At 39.1% G+C, this 17,503-nt stretch overlaps 1 protein-coding gene across 4 annotated transcripts in view; it reads left to right on the plus strand.

Moving 5' to 3' along the window:
- The window catches only part of TrpA1 (Transient receptor potential cation channel A1), a 58,448-nt gene extending 40,953 nt beyond the window's left edge, over positions 1–17,495 (plus strand). For 2 of the 4 annotated variants that reach the window (XM_072298116.1, XM_072298113.1), the window contains 6 exons: positions 239–522; positions 1,412–1,538; positions 8,838–9,113; positions 10,063–10,225; positions 12,565–12,695; positions 14,390–17,495. In XM_072298116.1, the coding sequence (XP_072154217.1) occupies positions 239–522; positions 1,412–1,538; positions 8,838–9,113; positions 10,063–10,225; positions 12,565–12,695; positions 14,390–14,557 (1,149 nt within the window). In that variant the 3' untranslated portion in view covers positions 14,558–17,495. The remainder of the gene's footprint in view (positions 1–238; positions 523–1,411; positions 1,539–8,837; positions 9,114–10,062; positions 10,226–12,564; positions 12,696–14,389) is intronic. The other 2 variants (XM_072298115.1, XM_072298114.1) reach the window with 1 other exon arrangement.
- The last annotated feature ends 8 nt before the right edge of the window (positions 17,496–17,503 follow it).

The following is a 17,503-nucleotide window of genomic DNA, read 5'->3' on the forward strand; positions in this document are numbered from 1 at the left end:
ATGCGCCTTGTCCTCCGAGCCCCTCAATTGTTAAACATATTTGGTTTACTTGATGAAAGTGCCAAGGAAGGCCAGTATTGGTAGGAATCTGGATTTTTAGGATTTATTTTCGAATCCTTGAAAATTAATTAGACACATTAAGAAAACGGCCCGTATCGATAACTTTCCTTTAATTTAAAAAAAAAAAAAAAAAAAAAAAAATCGAGCATTTGTAATGTAGCTATTTATTTTCCCACAGTTTGAACCGAGCTTAGCCGTGCAGAGCAAGCCCGGTATGTGTTTAAGTAGCGTCGCCATTCTATTGTACATCGGGCTAAACCTGCTGCGGGAGGGTCTCCAGTTCTATCAACAGAAGTGGCACTACCTTTTTGATCCGACCAACCTGGTCACGCTGCTTCTCTACGCCACAGCCGTGCTCATGGTGGCGCCACTCATCACCGGTAAACTTTCCGAGCTTCAAATAGCTTGCGCGGCAATCACAGTTTTCCTCAGCTGGTTCCTACTTTTACTCAACTTGCAGAGGTTCGCAAACTAATTTAAATATTCTTTACTGAATTTGTTCATATAATCTTCGGATCCTTTCATTTGACCATCTTTGGCGCTAGGGTGCACCTTATTTTTTATTTCGTCGAAACCCTCAAAGTGTTACCTTTCAGAAGTTCCTTTCAGGTGAAAGGTATTTTTCCCACGGGTTGGCCAAGTTGAAAAGTTCCGAATTGAGAGGATTGCTATATGACGAGAGTTCGGAAACAGAAGTGACAGGATTACTTCGTTTATTGAATTTTAAGTTATACGATATCAGGTCCAAGGCGTTGGTCTAGTATGGACATGTGCGAAGGATGGCAGACGATTGGTCGCCGTGTACTAAGTTCAATTGTTCTCGGGAAGATCTACATAAGTTTCTCGATAATTGGTGCTAAAGAATTTCAGGCTTATGAATTCTTTTAGTCTATCATAAATTTCATGCAAAGGTGTCTAATGCACTAAACTTGGCATCAGGACAATTTATCTTTAGTGTTAAATCAGTGAATGAATCCTTCGAAGCATCTACAAATGAAATGAAGGCTGTAGCCTTAATAGGTGTAACTTTAGAGTATGAGAGAAGGTTCAGGAGCATAACATCAAATTTTCTGACCAATGTTCCATGTTTGAGGGTCCTTTAGAAAACGAGTGAGTAAATGAAAAACACAACTTTTTGAAGTCCACTGCGAGAGTATTTAATGACCCTCGCAGTGGACGTATTAAATAAATTGTATTCTCACCGCTGACAAAGAAAGCTTAAAATGCAATCAAGATTTCGCACCAAATCAAAGCTCTGCAAAACTATAGGCAACACAAGAGTTATTTTTCCTTGAATTCATTCTCAAAGGCCTAATATTTTTTGCTCAAAGGAAATCACTCTTTGTTGTAGGTTCGACCAAGTTGGAATCTACGTAGTAATGTTCCTAGAAATTCTTCAAACCTTAATCAAAGTACTGTTAGTATTTTCTATTCTAATTGCAGCATTTGGACTTGCTTTTTTCATACTTTTGTCGAGGGTAAGTGGAAACCTTTATCTTTAATGTTTATAATCATGTGTTTTCACCTCTATTCAGAGGTACCGTCGTTCTCCTGAATATTTTATTCATTTCACCTGTTCGGAGATAAAATTATCTAATTAAGTGCTGTTATGCAGTGTGGATGTAATGCAAATGCTGAAATCGGACCCAGAAATCTACTAAATGAATCAATTCATTTTATTTTTTCTCTGCATTGCAAAGACCCTTGGCCAAGGCGAGTAAGCCCAACCACACCGTCCGAAGTATTCTTTAATTTCATGAGACTTTACACTTTAAATGACTAATGACTGGAATTTTGATGTTATTCCATTACAAGAAAATGTAAGTTGAAAATTCACAGAACTGTATGGTTAAAAACCTTAAAAAATCACGGAATTTTTGAAGTCCGTGTAACTTGTCACACCGGAGTTACAAATCGTATTGAAATGAAAACACTAGCACAGAGGAATTAGTTTCTTCTCCCCATGCCAAATTGCGCGTTTTAGCGGCTCTAGCGGTACGCGCACCCATTGTGGTGTGTTCTTCTTTAATTTATTGCTGCCTCCAGTGAGCGATTGCAATTCTATGTCGTGCATTTTTGGATAGGTGGTGTGATTTTTTTTTTTTTTTTTTTTTTTTTTTTTTTTTTTTTTTTTTATTCTACAAAAGAGTTTACAAAGAGTATACAAAATGAAAATTACATGCGAAAATGACAATAAATTGGCAGGGATATTAAGACAAATTTAAGATTCTACAGCAGAAAAACATGAGGACATTAAGACAGCAGATCAGGCCCAAAAGAGTGTGATAAAATATAAGACTTTAAATGAAGACAGCCAATGATTAGAGAGCATGTAGGAAGACTGGAGGTAGTGTAGGTTAAGGCATTAAACAAAGCGTAGAGAGACATTTAGAGCCAGAAAGTAAAGTCTGAGAGAGCTAAGTAAGGACCTTAATTTGATGTAGAAGACTGCCCGGCTGCACCTTTCGGTATATCAACGGGTGGGTACATCTTGAGATGCTTGGTAGTGAGAACTAGGCGGACAAAACGCATAACTGAGTTCCAGTGAGATTCCGATTTCAACATAACATTGACAATATTGTCAGGCTCAACTATATGACCATGTTCCGACTGTAGGGACTGTCTCTCCTCCAGAAAGGCACCACAAGCAAAGGCACCACAAGCAAGGTGGTGTGATGCTACACCCTATCATGTGAAATTGTTGGGTTTTTTGTCATGGGAACGGAGTTCCCCATGATATTAGAATCGTTCCGTTGCTTTCGCTATGGGATTCCCTATACCTCTGCGACCTTGAGCGTTTCGCCCAGTCTCCGATTTTTGGTTGATTTTCCGATGTATCAAAAACCGTTGTATTTTTTAGCCAATCATGTCTCTACGTCAAGTTGTGTTGATTTCTAAAATTCGCTTTCAGCGAGTTTTTTTCCACCTTGAGATGTCGTGTCTGACTGGTAAATCTGCGCAGAACCACGAAGTTCCGTTTTTAGGCAAATTCTTTTTTTTGGGAGGTTTTCATTGGCTATTTTTCGCCATCAGTTTTCTGTTCGTTGGTGCAAAAGATCGCCTACCTCGTTGCTCTTGAGAAGCCGCCATTATCCCACCTCAAATTTTAAACATAGATATAAAGAAATAATAACCATCGTACAAGGCGGAAAATTGTTCTGGAGGACCCGTTACGGATATATGAGCCAAAATCAGAACTCGATTGATGGATTTAATCCATGAATACAGAAATATTGCCTCAGTTTACTGCCGCGATCGCAAATGCATTCTGACATGAACCTTGTGACACATGACAGCATAGGTAAACAATGTCTCACAGAGTAATGGGCTTGATCCGTTTTCTCTTACCACGCCAGTGGCCGAACCGTTGAAATCTCAAGGACGTCTTTTGTGAAGCCCCGCTCAGCGTCCGAGATCACTTAACTGTTCTCTTTTTCTCCTCCCATATCCGAGCGGCGAGATAGCTCAGATAACTACAACACCGTTCTGACCCTGGGAGAGTGTCACTTTTTGTGGGAGCGGGGGTTCGAATCTCGTAGGGGACAGCTAATTTTTACTGGTTGTATTGAATGTTTTAGACCAATAATCTAACAATAATTAATACTTGGCAACTTAGGAAGCACATAGGTCCCTTATGATGCGTATTCGGGCATATGTGTAGAGTAAAAATATCATACGTAGGGTGTCCCAAAAGTACCGGGACTGGTTCTGTAACTTCAAAAGTAAGATAGATGCAGACATGATTTTGGTCTCATTTTAAAGATCAACTCAATACCTATCGATTAAAACCAAGATCAGCTCAATCGAATAAAAATTGACCGAGTTATGACAATTTGAAATTAGTGAGGAAAGTTTACCCCTACGGTTTTTAGGAAGATTTTTCGCTTACCAGGATTCAAAAAGTTAATATTCGTATCCACTTTCCTCCGAATCTTCCATAATTTCCTTTTGCTTTTCAAAGTACCGTCCATCAAACCGGATGCACTTTTTCATGCGCTCTTGCCACTTATCCAACATTGTTTTCCTGAATTCTTCCTCTGGGATGGAGTTGAAGAAGTTTTGAATTGCATTCTGGATTTCGGTCTTCGATACGAATCTTCGTCCGCGAAGCTCCTTTTTAAGCGTGGGAAACATCCAAAAATCACATGGAGCCAAGTCAGCGCTATTAGGGGGATGAGGGATTGTTTCAACTCCATTTTTACTCATAAATTCACGTGTTAAGCTCGATGTGTGAGGCCGCGCATTGTCTTGATGGAGTATCCACGAAGCTTTCAAGTCCGACCGTTTCCGGGAAATGTGCATTCTCAACTCCTTTAGTACTTTGCAATAATACGCACTGTCAACTGTTGTGTTTGATGGTACAAAATGTTGATAAATGACACCTCGAAAATAAAAAAACACAATAAGCATCACTTTATCGGCCGACTTTTCGATTTACGGCGATGAAGAATCTTCCTTAAAAACCGTAGGCGTAAACTTTCCTCGCTGATTTCAAATTGCCATAACTCGGTCAATTTTTATCCGATTGAGCTGATCTTGGTTTTAATCGATAGGTATTGAGTTGATCTTTAAAATGAAATCAAGATCATGTCTGTATCTATCTTACTTTCGAAGTTACAGAACAAGTCCCGGTGCTTTTGGGACACCTTATGTATACTTTACGCCGAAAAAGCGAACCTGAAACTTAAATGCGTTAACTTCCGAAAACCATATATAATCCAACGAAAATAAATAATTGGTACATAACAGCTTTCTTGTATGCAAAGAAAATAATTAAAAATGTTAAAAAAGAGATGTCAACACAAAATTACATAGCCCCTTCAATTCAGAAGATACTACAAACGAACTGTACCTTAACATTTTCATATCCCAGAAGCTAACGTTCCCATGACGAATATTGCTATCGCTAGCGATTGCAAAATCCAACTTGTTTTTGCTTGTTTTGTTTTGTTTTTTTTTCTATCATTTTATCCGATAAGGAATTTAATATCGTTTAAGTGACGTGTCAATTGAAACTGATCTGTTCCTTGCGCTCCGATTATTCCGAGACCGTTTCTCTGGAGATCGCAGGCATGCAGCGCGGCGCTTTTAGTGTCGTAAATGTCATCCCCTTTTTGTTTATTCCATGGTCTTAGCATCTTCTGTGCCTGCTGGAGTGTAGGGTAACAAAGGGGGGAAGTTGCAATGTGATGCACGTTCAGGAACACACACACACAAGAGTGAGCGTTCACTCAGGGCCATAAAACCTACTCGCGGCAGGGGACAGGGCTGTCACGCTGGCTTCGTTTTTGCCGTGTCCGCATCTCGAGAGGATAGGTTTGGGGTCAGCCTGGCAACAGGAGACAAAAGAACCCAAAAAGGCCTCCTAAAGTACACATTTAACAGCTTTCTCCAGTTATCAGCTGTCAAATCATATCCAGATCGATAAAAATAACCGAAAAATCACAGTGAACACTCACCATTCCCTAATTATAATATTTACAGGATTTCATCATCTGCCTTTTTCTCGAAATCGATAGTAGTGAGTAAAAAATCGTAGTGAACACTCGTCCTTCACTTATTATAAATACTTGCAGCATTTTATCATTTACCATCATATCGGTGGCTATGATTGTTAGAGTTTTTAATGGTGCTTTTCATGAATTATCATCTGTCAATTTGTATCCAACTCGATAAAAGTGAAAAAAAAGTATAATGAACACTCTCCATTCACTAACCATAATATTTAAAGCATTTCATGATTTCCACAATACCTTATTTTCTGATTTACGTTAAAAAACGACCCATGTATAAGTTTTCATACTACGCAATGATGTAATGTTAAATTGTATTAGATAGGTTAACTGAAACAACTTATTTTTACTCAAGTCATTTTATTTAATTTATATTTTCTTCCACTCGCCCCCAAAACCCAGTGGTTCAGTTGCGCTGGTTCCAGAATCGTATTTTGATGCTTGATTCTTGTATATCAGCTAGAAATAATCAGATCCGTCCAAACAGCAACTTTCTGCATTCAATATTACCTGAGCTTTCGCCCCTTGAAAAGAATGGTTTTTGACGTCACCCAACGCGGTAGCGACACCCTTGGTCTCCTCCACCTTGCTTTCAACAGTTTGTGTGATTCACATTTGCACTGATTGCTCAGCTTAAAACCCGAATTAAATAAGAGAGAAAACTTGGAATAAATTAATACAATTTATTACACAAAAACGAAAGTAAAAATCGGAAGTGAAGTGGTGACCTCCTTAGCGCGCGATGCGTAGGGTAAGTGAATTCGGTGCGGCGATTGATGTCCGGGCCGCTGGGTGTTATCATGAGGTCTAAGTTCAAGAGATACCGATAACAGTATGACTCTTGTGTATGGAAAATATATCACCTCCCAACCTGGATTCAAAAATAGTATCTAGGTGGTAAAACTGCCAGGATAGATACATTTTTGAAAGTTTTCCTAGTGTGACCCACCTAATCGCGGGATCGGACTTACGTTCCACGGAATTTTTTTTTTTTTTTTTTTTTTTTTTTTTTTTTTTTTTTTTTTACATTTCAAAATTTTAATGAAATGTACAATTACACGTTATTGTATGTTTCACATACATATTATTACAATACATATATTTATTACAATATATACATAAAAGTTTCTTCATCAAGCTTCATCTTCTTTCTTTATTCTTTTTGAAGGTTCTACTTCTACTTGGTCATTTGGCGCATGCCTTTTTCTTTGCAAAAACCTTGCTACCAGAACAAATATTTCCGCTCGTAAAGAAATGACATCATGTGGTGAGAGGTCGCTCAAATCTACCTTTAATGATTCTAGCAGCAAATTTAGCCGCATTTGATCTGCAGAAGGGGTGGGATCAACATCCATCCTACAGTAAGGGCATTGATATGATGAGCAGGACTCGCATGGCTGGATGAGATGACGTCACGACTCGATCAGGATTCTGAATTGGTTTGAAGAACAATGGAGCAGGTGTACTCGCGCACTTCCGACGCAAAGATTCGGTGGCGGGGAGAAAAATTTTTCTAGGAAAACTTGATACTTCGCGATGAAGCAAGTTTCCTTCGCGGGGACTACCAACTGCGCCAATTAAATAAGAGAGAAAACTTAGAATAAATTAATACAATTTATTACACAAAAACTAAAGTAAAAATCGGAAGTGAAGTGGTGACCTCCTTAGCGCGCGATGCGTAGGGTAAGTGAATTCGGTGCGGCGATCGATGTCCGGGCCGCCGGGTGTTATCATGAGGTCTAAGTTCAAGAGATACCGATAACAGTATGACTCTTGTGTATGGAAAATATATCACCCGGATGAGAGCTAGGTGGAAGAAACCAAGGGTGTCCTTACGTGGGTGGATGCCGTCATAAACCAAAAGATTCAAAGCGTGATATCTCGGTGATTATCGAACGTAGAGAGTTGCTGTTAGGACAGATCTTGATGTTGTTCGCTGATCGACAAAAGCCAAACATCAAAACACGATGCTGAGACCAGCGCAACTGACCCACTGCTTAACGTTACTACAATTACCAGAGCCGCTCTCCGTCACAAGAGCGATGGAGCTACCGTCTTATTTTTGTCTCTCGTTAATCTAATTTACAAAGAATTTATTTGTTTGTTCGTATCTGCACAAAAAGGCTAATACAAATATTTCAAGGTTTATATTAACATTTTAATACTTTAATCAAGTATGGTAAATAGTTAAATCACATAGGAGGAGGCCAAACAAAGATTCAATCCTTAGGGTATCCATACATTTCATAGTACTCGCCGTTAATTAGATATTCTTTTAATTTCGCTTTAAAATTTTTTGCATCATAAATTTTCTTTAGATCATCTGGGAGTTTCAAGAAGAAGGTATGGTTTCTTCTTAAAGTGGGGCTACCCTTCATCGCAGCCGTTATACCAGCATTCCTGGTGTTTACTTGGCAGTTGGCATTTGAATTTCTAGGATCTAATTTATGAATGACAAAATTCATGATGAATCGAAATATCAAGAGGAATCACACTGTAAGCAGCCGACTGCTCTTAAAGAAAATTCTGCAGGACTAATATCGATTTAATTTTAATATAGTCCTCAAAGCTCTCTTTTGGATTTTGAAAACTCTTTCAATGAGGAGTTTACCGCGTTGAGTCCAAGAGTTAATACAATGGTCAACTCTTGATGTAATGAGGGCATGGTATACCTTAATTAGTACATCAAAATCTCAAAACTTGGACAACATTTTAAGAACAAAAATATATGTGTGCATTTTTGAGCAAATCGACGGTGTAAGTCGGCAATCACATTACTCGATTTGAGACGTCGCAGACTTCCTGTCATACTTTATTTTTTAAACGGAAAACTACTCAACGGCAATTCTCTAAAACTGTCATGATTTTTCTCCTCTATGCGAAGAAAATTCTGCAAAAAATTCAAGAAACAATGTCAATTTTTTCTCCTTAAAAGTAATGATATGTAGGCGGAGATTTTCAGACACCGCAAACGAGTTGTGCACTGGAAAAAAAAAGTAGCTTGGATCAAACCTGATTATTCTTGAATTTGCCGCCAAGAATTTTTTTTATCTTGTTTTAAGCTAACTTTTTCTTGATACAAGAAAAATAATGCTTGAGTTAAGCTAAAAAGTAGCTTATATTAATCAGCAAACTTCTTAATTTAAGAAGAAATACTTCTTGGCGGCAAATTTAAGATTCTTTTTTTTCCAGTGTGTGATTGCCGACTCACACTGTCGAAATGCATTGTAATTGCATTTAATGCATTGTGATTGGGATTGATAGGGTGAGCACTTGTCGTTCAGCACGGTGCCGATATCGCTGATGCGGACGTTCGCGATGATGCTGGGCGAGATCGATTTTCTGGGGACGTACGTGCAGCCGTTCTTCTTGCCGGACGTGGAGCGGAGGAGCATCCCGTTCCCGATCCCGGCCTTCCTCATCCTCGGCATCTTCATGATCCTCATGCCCATCCTCCTCATGAACCTCCTCATCGGTCTCGCTGTCGGAGACATCGAGTCCGTCAGGAGGAACGCTCAGCTCAAGCGCCTCGCCATGCAGGTACACGCACAACTCACCCAACCTCAGTCCACTTTGTCTGTGGTCCGTATACTCCTACGAAATTAATGCATGCCCAAGTAGCAGTGATCGCGATAAATAGCGATTTTATCGGTTGGACATCGCGATTATATCGGTGGCAACATATCGAGGTATTATCCCATTAAAAATCGCGGTATATGGCGATTCAATCGCTACAAATCGCAATTTTTGGTTCGATAAAATCGTGATCAATTTTTGTCGATAAAATCGAGACTAAATTGCCATTTATCGCGATTTTTGTTCCGAAAATATCGCGATAAATTGTCGGGCGATAAAAGTGCGGGGTTTTCGCGATAAGATCGAGGATAATCGCTCAGATGTTGATGATCCTGACGATTCTATCGCCGAAAAAATCGCAATACACAGCGATTTTTCCGTTGAGAAATGCTACATGGGTGAGTGTGAATAGCCTTGACAGCTTTCGTTTCATTTTCTTTCAAACTTTCTGCTAATTTATGCTGTGCGAAGCTGTTCTATCCGTGGGATCATCATCAGATACAAAACGAAAGCAATACTAACTGATTATGAGAACACGTGCACAGTTATAAAACTACATGCAACAAAACTTCAAAGCTACAAGCATGAACAAAGAAATTGAAATAATATTTACGAGCTGAAATAACAAACATGGTTAATTTTAGAGTATGGGCAGCAATCTAGGGGAAATGTGATCATTTTGTCTGTGGACCGTAATCGTACGGTTGTAAATCAATAATCGCTCACAGCTCCTTTATTTAGGAAGTCCCATTTAGTTTAAAATGTCATCAAAGGAGCTTTCAGAAAATCCTCGAACTAGCATCATAAAAAGATACATTTTTGCAGACTCAAGTAAAATTCAGCAGCATAACTTTGGAAATAGGTTCTTGTTCGTTGTTAGTTACTCTTCGTAATTTACTTGCATCTTTCTCAGGTCGTTCTGCATACAGAACTTGAGCGAAAACTTCCACATGTAATTCTCGACAAAGTTGACAAAAGAGAACTAATCGAATACCCGAACGACATGAAGAGCACAAAATTGGGCTTCATTGATTCACTCATTCGGAAATGGTTCTGCAACCCTTTCTCAGATGATGGTGAGATATTAGCTGTATCTTAAAACTATTGCAATCCATTCGATAACTGTTCCAGTCGTCTGATAATCGAACATTTATTCTCTAGTTCAATACTGCGAGTACAGTAGTGTCAATATTACGACTTCAGAAATCGACTCCTCTTGTTAAAGCATGTAAATAATTATTTTAAGCACTGTAAATCTTGTGGTTTTGAAAAACCTATATTGCATAGTAAGCATCGTGTTACATTTCTAAAGTCCACAGCAATTGATAATCTTTTGAGGTTTGATAGCCATTTTGATCGTATATTCAGAGATCTTTAAACAAGACTGAGTTTATTTTAAAGGCATCCTTTATTGGTAGAAGAATGATGTTTGCGAGCCTATACAGGAATTTTGGATTTTTCCCCCACGTGATCATTTTACATATGTATAGGTTATTAGCCGTTCTGGGCGCGCTTCGCGCGCCCGTCACGCCTAGCCGGGGGCTACGCCCCCTGGACCCCCGGTCACTCGCTGCGCGAGTGACATTCGGCTCGCTTCGCGAGCCGATTTTGTAGTAGTTGCAAATTTTTTATCACTATATTTTGAAGATTTCATAGAAAACATTATGAAATTCTCATTCCACAATTAACTTGTAGAATAATAATGGCAGGGCAAGAAATAGACTATATCTTATGGACGGTTCCCACTTAGTAAAACAGCCAACACCACGAGAAGGTGAGGAACCATTGTTAGCCACTTTTTTTACTTTTCTGAAAAAATTTACTGAAATTTTAGTTGCGTCCCCTAAAAGGAAACACGGAGAAAAAAATTTTGTGCATGGAACCCGAAGCTGAGATCATATGGATCTCTGAAGTTTCCGGATCACGCATCCGAAAAGTTAAGGTCCATCTGCCGAAGTTCGGGTCAGACAATTGAAGTAGTTCGGTATATACCGAAGGTTTCAGGTCACACATCTGAAGTACTCGGTGCATACCGAAGTGTTTCAGATTTCTGACCCGAATTTCGGCAGCTGGACCTCAAGTTTTAAGAGATTCATATGATCTCAACGTCGGGTCCCATGCACGAAGTTTTTTCTCCGTGTGAGTATTAATATAAATTTCAACACAGTCAAACACAGTAGAGAACCAAGGAAATCACAGTAGAACAGAGAAAAAATACCGTCGAATAAATAAAGAAAACTATTATCGAAGAAATTCTAATTATTTGGAAAGTAATTCGCTGGCGTAGGTAATCAATGCGTAGCTGCGTAGGAGCATGAGCGAGATTTATCATCAACTGACCGCTGGCCGGTAGGTACCTGGGTGGGCGAGCGACAATACGTAAGCGGTGGCATATGGTTCGATTGACAGAGGAGTGGGGAACGGTCAGACGTAGGGGAAAGGTTCAGGCTGAACCGTTCAGCACAGCGCAGCGTCAGTCACCGGGTGGGGAAGAGAGTCCGGGAGGGGACACTTCCCCTCGAGTGAAATAGAAAAAGGCAGAATCCTTCGAAGTTTATATTAATGATTAGGCTCGGACCACAGTGCGAAGTTAGCAAATAAGCGGATACCATATTCGCAGTTCCATATTTTTCGGTTCAGAAATATTCTGCAATATGTCCAACATACTGCTTAAAGATAATGATTTTCTAAATTAAAAAAAATAACATAAAAAAAAATCATCAAATAGGAAACGTCATATTCGAAACCTTAATTAAGGGTTATCTACAGCTGCGTGAAGTAAGAAATTTCTCCGCGCAGGGGGCGCCACCGCTGTGTTTTGATTTTTTGTTCCACGCTATTAGAGTCCGTACAGCTCCTAGTAAGTTCTTGAGCTTTTATGAAAGTTAGGGGAACTTCTGTTTAAATCGAAGAGTCATAAGTTCTAGCCATAACATTCTTCTTCCTATTGACACTAAAAACGACGTAAAAAGAAACTTCTGAAGCTCTGAAATTTGATCCCAGAAAAAAGTAGGGTTAAGCATGATGACCTTGATGCAACCAATCGCGATGGATCGCTCTCAGCGGTTGCAGATATCTCTCTCCCACCATGAGCTGTCTCTCTCGCACTTACAGATATCCCGTAAGAGAAACTGGGATCAAATTGTAGCTTTTATTATTAAACTTTCAAAGCTCGCGTTTGTTTCTAAGGATTCCAGACGTATGCTGCTAGAACTTATGAGTCTTAGAATTTAAGATATCTATTGTGATATTTAAATATTCACTGATTTCGGAGTCGGATTTTAGCAGCGCGACGTGGTGGATTTTTTCAGAACTACAGCTGAAGATTAACCTTAAAGCATTATCTTATTCCGAAGTAGATCTAAACAAGCATTCTTGGACGATTGTATTCTCATATCAAAATTTATGTTTGAAGTAGGATTAGACATGGTGCTGGAAAACGGCGAGGACTTCGTGACTCAAGAGCTGATTAAAATGAAACGCAATATGAAATCTATGATGACTACTATGGAAGCTCAACATCAATTTCTTCGTTTGATTGTCCAGGTTAATATTTAAATTAATCTCGATCTCTTCTATTTTATGCAAGGCAGTGTATACTTTTAAAGCGCCGTTTCTCAAAGTTTTGAAGTCGCTCATACTTGACATCGCTTCGATCTTGATCTGAACACAAAGCAATGTTTTTTGTTCTTCCCCTGTGATTTAGGTTTTTGATCGATTACAAAACCCTGCAACATCGAGATATTATTTAATTCGGTCATTGAAACGCTCAAACTAGGTGGGGGTTGCGTAAGCTGCAAATCTCACTTTTGAGGCGTAGCTCCACTAATTAGATGGTCGGACTTAGTGATTCGGGTGACTCAACTAGCATAAAAAGAAAAGGAAAAAAGAAAAGCCCCAAATCATAAATTAGACTGAAAAAATCGAAAAATGGCATTCGGTATTTGTTCACTAGAAGAAAAAAAACAAATTGGATCTAGAGTCCAGACTCTTAAAAACATCGACAAGAAAAAATACTCTTGATTCAATCAGATTTTTGCTTAAACCAAGAACCAAGCCTCTTAATTTGAGCGGATTTCCTTTTGATTTAAGCAAAAATCTGATTGAATCAAAAGTATTTTTTCCTGTCAATGTTTTCAGGAGTCTGGACTCGAGATATAATGTGTTTTTTTCCAGTGTTGTAAAAAATGAAAGTAAAGTTTGATTCAATACAAAATTGATTAACTTAATATACAACTTTTGTCTTGAAATTTCATAGCTATTTCTTCTTTAAGCCCATTCACCGACCAGGCTTTGGTAAAATTGAAGCTTTTCACAATTGACTTACATTTATTGTGCTTTGATCTTTCCTCTTTGTCGAGGGTTGTATCGATCCCAGGTTTTCTGAAAGGAATGACTTCTTGTATGAAATCATTCTTTCCGTTTCCCTTTCCCTAATCAGGGACGAGCAAGAAGGAGGAAGCTCCAGTGTCAGGCTTTTATCCTTTATGAAACGAAGCACTGTTGGCTCTGTTCACTGGTACACAGTACTCATATGTAAAAGCGGGTGCCTTTGGGTGACGTTGTCAGAGGCGCGGGATATGTATTGTGCGGAAAAGTCAGTCACGATCTATGTGCGGAAATTGCATACTGCCCCTCGATCGAAGTCGCGTTCAACGACTCCCAAACTCCCAAGAGAATTGGCCACATTCTCGTGGGAAATTCCGCGGCAGATCACCGCATCACCACTGGTGCTTACACGCCACGCAATTACATTAATATCGTGTAATATATCACCGTACTTCAAGTTTAATCATACACTCTTGATAAGTAATACACAATTTGATGTTATGATTTCACTATTGGATTACATTTTGCAACAAGGAACCACTATTTCTAGCTCATTATAGAAACAACATATGTATGTTATTGATTTCTCTGCATACACGTGCTTTTATGGAAGAGCCAGAGATAGTGGTTCCTTATTGCAAAATGTAATCCTATTACACTGTTGTGTGTGCGATGACTTTATGAGGCATGGCTAATACGATTCTTTGTGACACCGGTCTGCGGCCAGCTTGAGACCGAGATCTTAGATGGGGATGGTGATTTGCAGCGCTAAATCCTTAAATGTCATTTGTTTTTACGTGTCACCCGGGGATTTTTCGGGAGAGAAACTTCATCGAAGAACTGGTGCATGCGGCAAAGCAAGAGAGGACTAGTGTCAAAGGAATTGAAGTGCTACTTGTGGTTTTTTTCAGAAAATGGAAATTAAAACGGAAGCAGACGAGGTGGACGAAGGCGTCTCGCCGAAGGACCTCCAATCTCTGTCCGGGGTCAACGCGACGAGGCTGCCCTCCCCGAGAGCCCGGCAGAAGCTGAGGAACTGCCGATGCTCGGCCAAGTCCATCCAGACCTCGAGCCGTTAGTCCTCTCTCCGATGACGGAGAATCTTACACAACGAGAATGGGGCCATTACTTGAACTGTTACGCGGCAGAGAACTACTATTTCCGGCCCATCCGGAAAAGTACCTATCTCCACGGGAGATTAAATGGCACATTTGTTTTTTTCTGAAATGAGCCAGAAATAGTAGTTTTCATTGCATAATGTAGTCTACACTGAGAAAAAACTATGGTTTATAAACCTATTAGAGGTAAATATGGAACACCTATAATAGTCGTAAATAAACTAATGATTCTCGGTCTGTGAACCATACTAAGGTCTCTGTACCTAATTAAGGTACAGAGACCATAACTAAGGTATATGTGATATTATTATATGTAGAGGTACTACTATTAGTGGTGTTCCATATTTACCACTAATAGGTTTATAAGCCATAGTTTTTTCTCAGTGTACTTCTTTGCCATAGCTGTAAAAAATGTCTGATTTGACTTTCAACCAAAGTACAACCTTTCCAGTGGCGTGGCGTACTTCGCGATATATGATTGTTATGCCTTTTAAACCTATGGAAAAGGATCGATAAACCGGGTGTTCGCAGCGAACACCTTAATAATCGACTCTTCACCATAGGTTTAAAAGGCATAACAATCGATACATCGCAATTCACGTCACGCCACTGAACCTTTCCGCTAAACCATTGACGAAGGAACTGGGACATGAGGGTTACTATGGTTCAGTGCTCCCATTCCACGTCCGTCAAAAGTTCCGGGATTCAGAACTTTTTTGCCTAAATTCCTCCAAGTTCATAACCGTCAAAAGTTCAGGGATTCCTTTTAGATGTTTTCCAAAGTTCCGAGAAAGTTCCGGGAAATGCAAAAGATCTGGAATATTTCGGAAATTGTGAAAGTTCCGGGGGTAAATACAGGAAAATCTCAAAAGTTCCAGAATTAGGAACTAGTTCTGGGAAATGGGAGCACTGCTATGGTTACTAAAGAAGTGTAAGTACTTTCGGTCTACTTTTCACGATTGCTACCAACGTGTGGCGAGGGAGTTTTTCCTGTTTCACATTGACATTTGTCGTGTCAATTATTATAGGACAAAAGTAGAAGTTACAGTGTATCAAAATCCTGAACAACAACGTGCATTTTTTCTAACTTCGCAGAATAGGAGTATCGTTGAATTATTAGTAATTCATAATTATTCGGACCTCATCTCGAGCTAACTAATAGAAAGCACGTGATAGCATTCTGTGTATGGTTTTCATATTGTAAGTTCAGTCAATATTGACTCGGAAACCATAATTGTCAATATTTCCATCTCATAGTTTATGATTCACCATCACGGCTGTATGTGCTAGGCATAAAAATGCATGGAAAATTTCTTCGCGCTCATTTTAATAAGTTGTTTTTCAATTTCATACGTACTTAATCAAGTAGTTCCGCGTTTGAATATCGTAGAAATTGTGTTTACTTTATTTGAGGAAGGAGTACAATATTTCAAAAAGTACCTGTCTTAATTTTATTTGGCCCTGTATTTAGTTTGAAGTGGAGGAGGGGTGGGGTGCGTTGATATCCAAGTAATCTTCAATCAGATTTTGACTCATTTCACAGTCATGTGAAGCAGATTACTCTGTAACCGTTATGACCTCAAAACCAATTCACCCTGGGTATATATCAATGCTACTGATATCTGTGCTTGCAGTAGAATTTAACCGGGTGCAAGAATTATTCAGCGGTTGAGTCACAAATTGATTTATTTTTCTTCACTTTGCCGCGGAAAATTTATGAAAAATGGGAAAAAGTTTCCATCAACAGTCATCGCTATTTAAGGAGGTTCCATTGTGACCACACCGAGGACAATGTTCTTGTTACCTATGCAGCTATAAAAAATTTCGTTGCCGTAGGAAATTTCGTTGAATGAACTGAAAATCCCTTTCAATCGCCCGGATGTCTCTTCGACATAATCCGAATACTGCCTGAAACAAGGAAATTATTTGTTATTACAACGATTAATTATTATTCCTGTCATGGCATATTTAAAAGGAATTCCTGTTGATCCAATAGAAATTTTCCCCGCCGCGAGGTTTAATTGTAATGATAGGAGCATCGAATTCGGAGCAGTGTCCAAATCCCCTCCTTCACCAATGGTTCTCGAACCGTGCTCAAATTTTCCGTATTCCCGTGGCTTGGTGGTTTTACACATTTATTTTGAATGAAATTGAAAATATTATATTTTTAAATAAGAAAATAAACCTAAGTCGTGTAAAGTCAAATGTGTCGCAAGTACTTGTATTTAATTTTTTAGAAATATACCTATGTATATGAACCTGCGCATTTTTGATAATTTCGCTATTTCCGCCTTCCTTCCTAAGACCTTTCGAAAAGCGACGACTTTGGAAGTGTCATTTTTATTTACCGGGCCAATCAGAATCATGCATGCGCATAAAGTGCCTAGGTTGAAATCCAAGGTCCATCTGTGATGTTCAACTCCTCGAGTTGGAATGCGCGGTTCATTCGCTATGCTAAATCTGTCTCCGCGTATTATTTTATTTTAACGAAAGCAGAAAACCAGCCGTAACTCTCTCAGAATTTTCAACCGTCTTCATTATTATACCTTTGACCTACTTGAGGGGATACAAACTGGCGGTAACACCGTGGAAGCATTCTTTATATAATGAGATTTGGACCGCGTTAAACAGAAAGGAATCAAGCCACATTAGCTATTGTCAAATGTAATTTTGCAATTTAATTTTTGACAAGAAAACGGTTGTGCAGATGTTTGTGCAAATTTCAGTGAATTTTCCCCATAGCACGAAGCAAATTCCTGAAACATTTCAAAGAAATCCGCATAAACGTTCTCTCTCCAAAAATTAAAACCACTTAAATTTGGCAACAGCTGATGGGGCTTGGTTCCTTTCTGTTAAACGCGATCCATTTGTGAAACATCGTCTGTACATTCCCCGCGAATGAATCTT

Source organism: Bemisia tabaci, chromosome 3 (genome assembly GCF_918797505.1).
Source record: "Bemisia tabaci chromosome 3, PGI_BMITA_v3".
NCBI lineage: Eukaryota > Metazoa > Arthropoda > Insecta > Hemiptera > Aleyrodidae > Bemisia > Bemisia tabaci.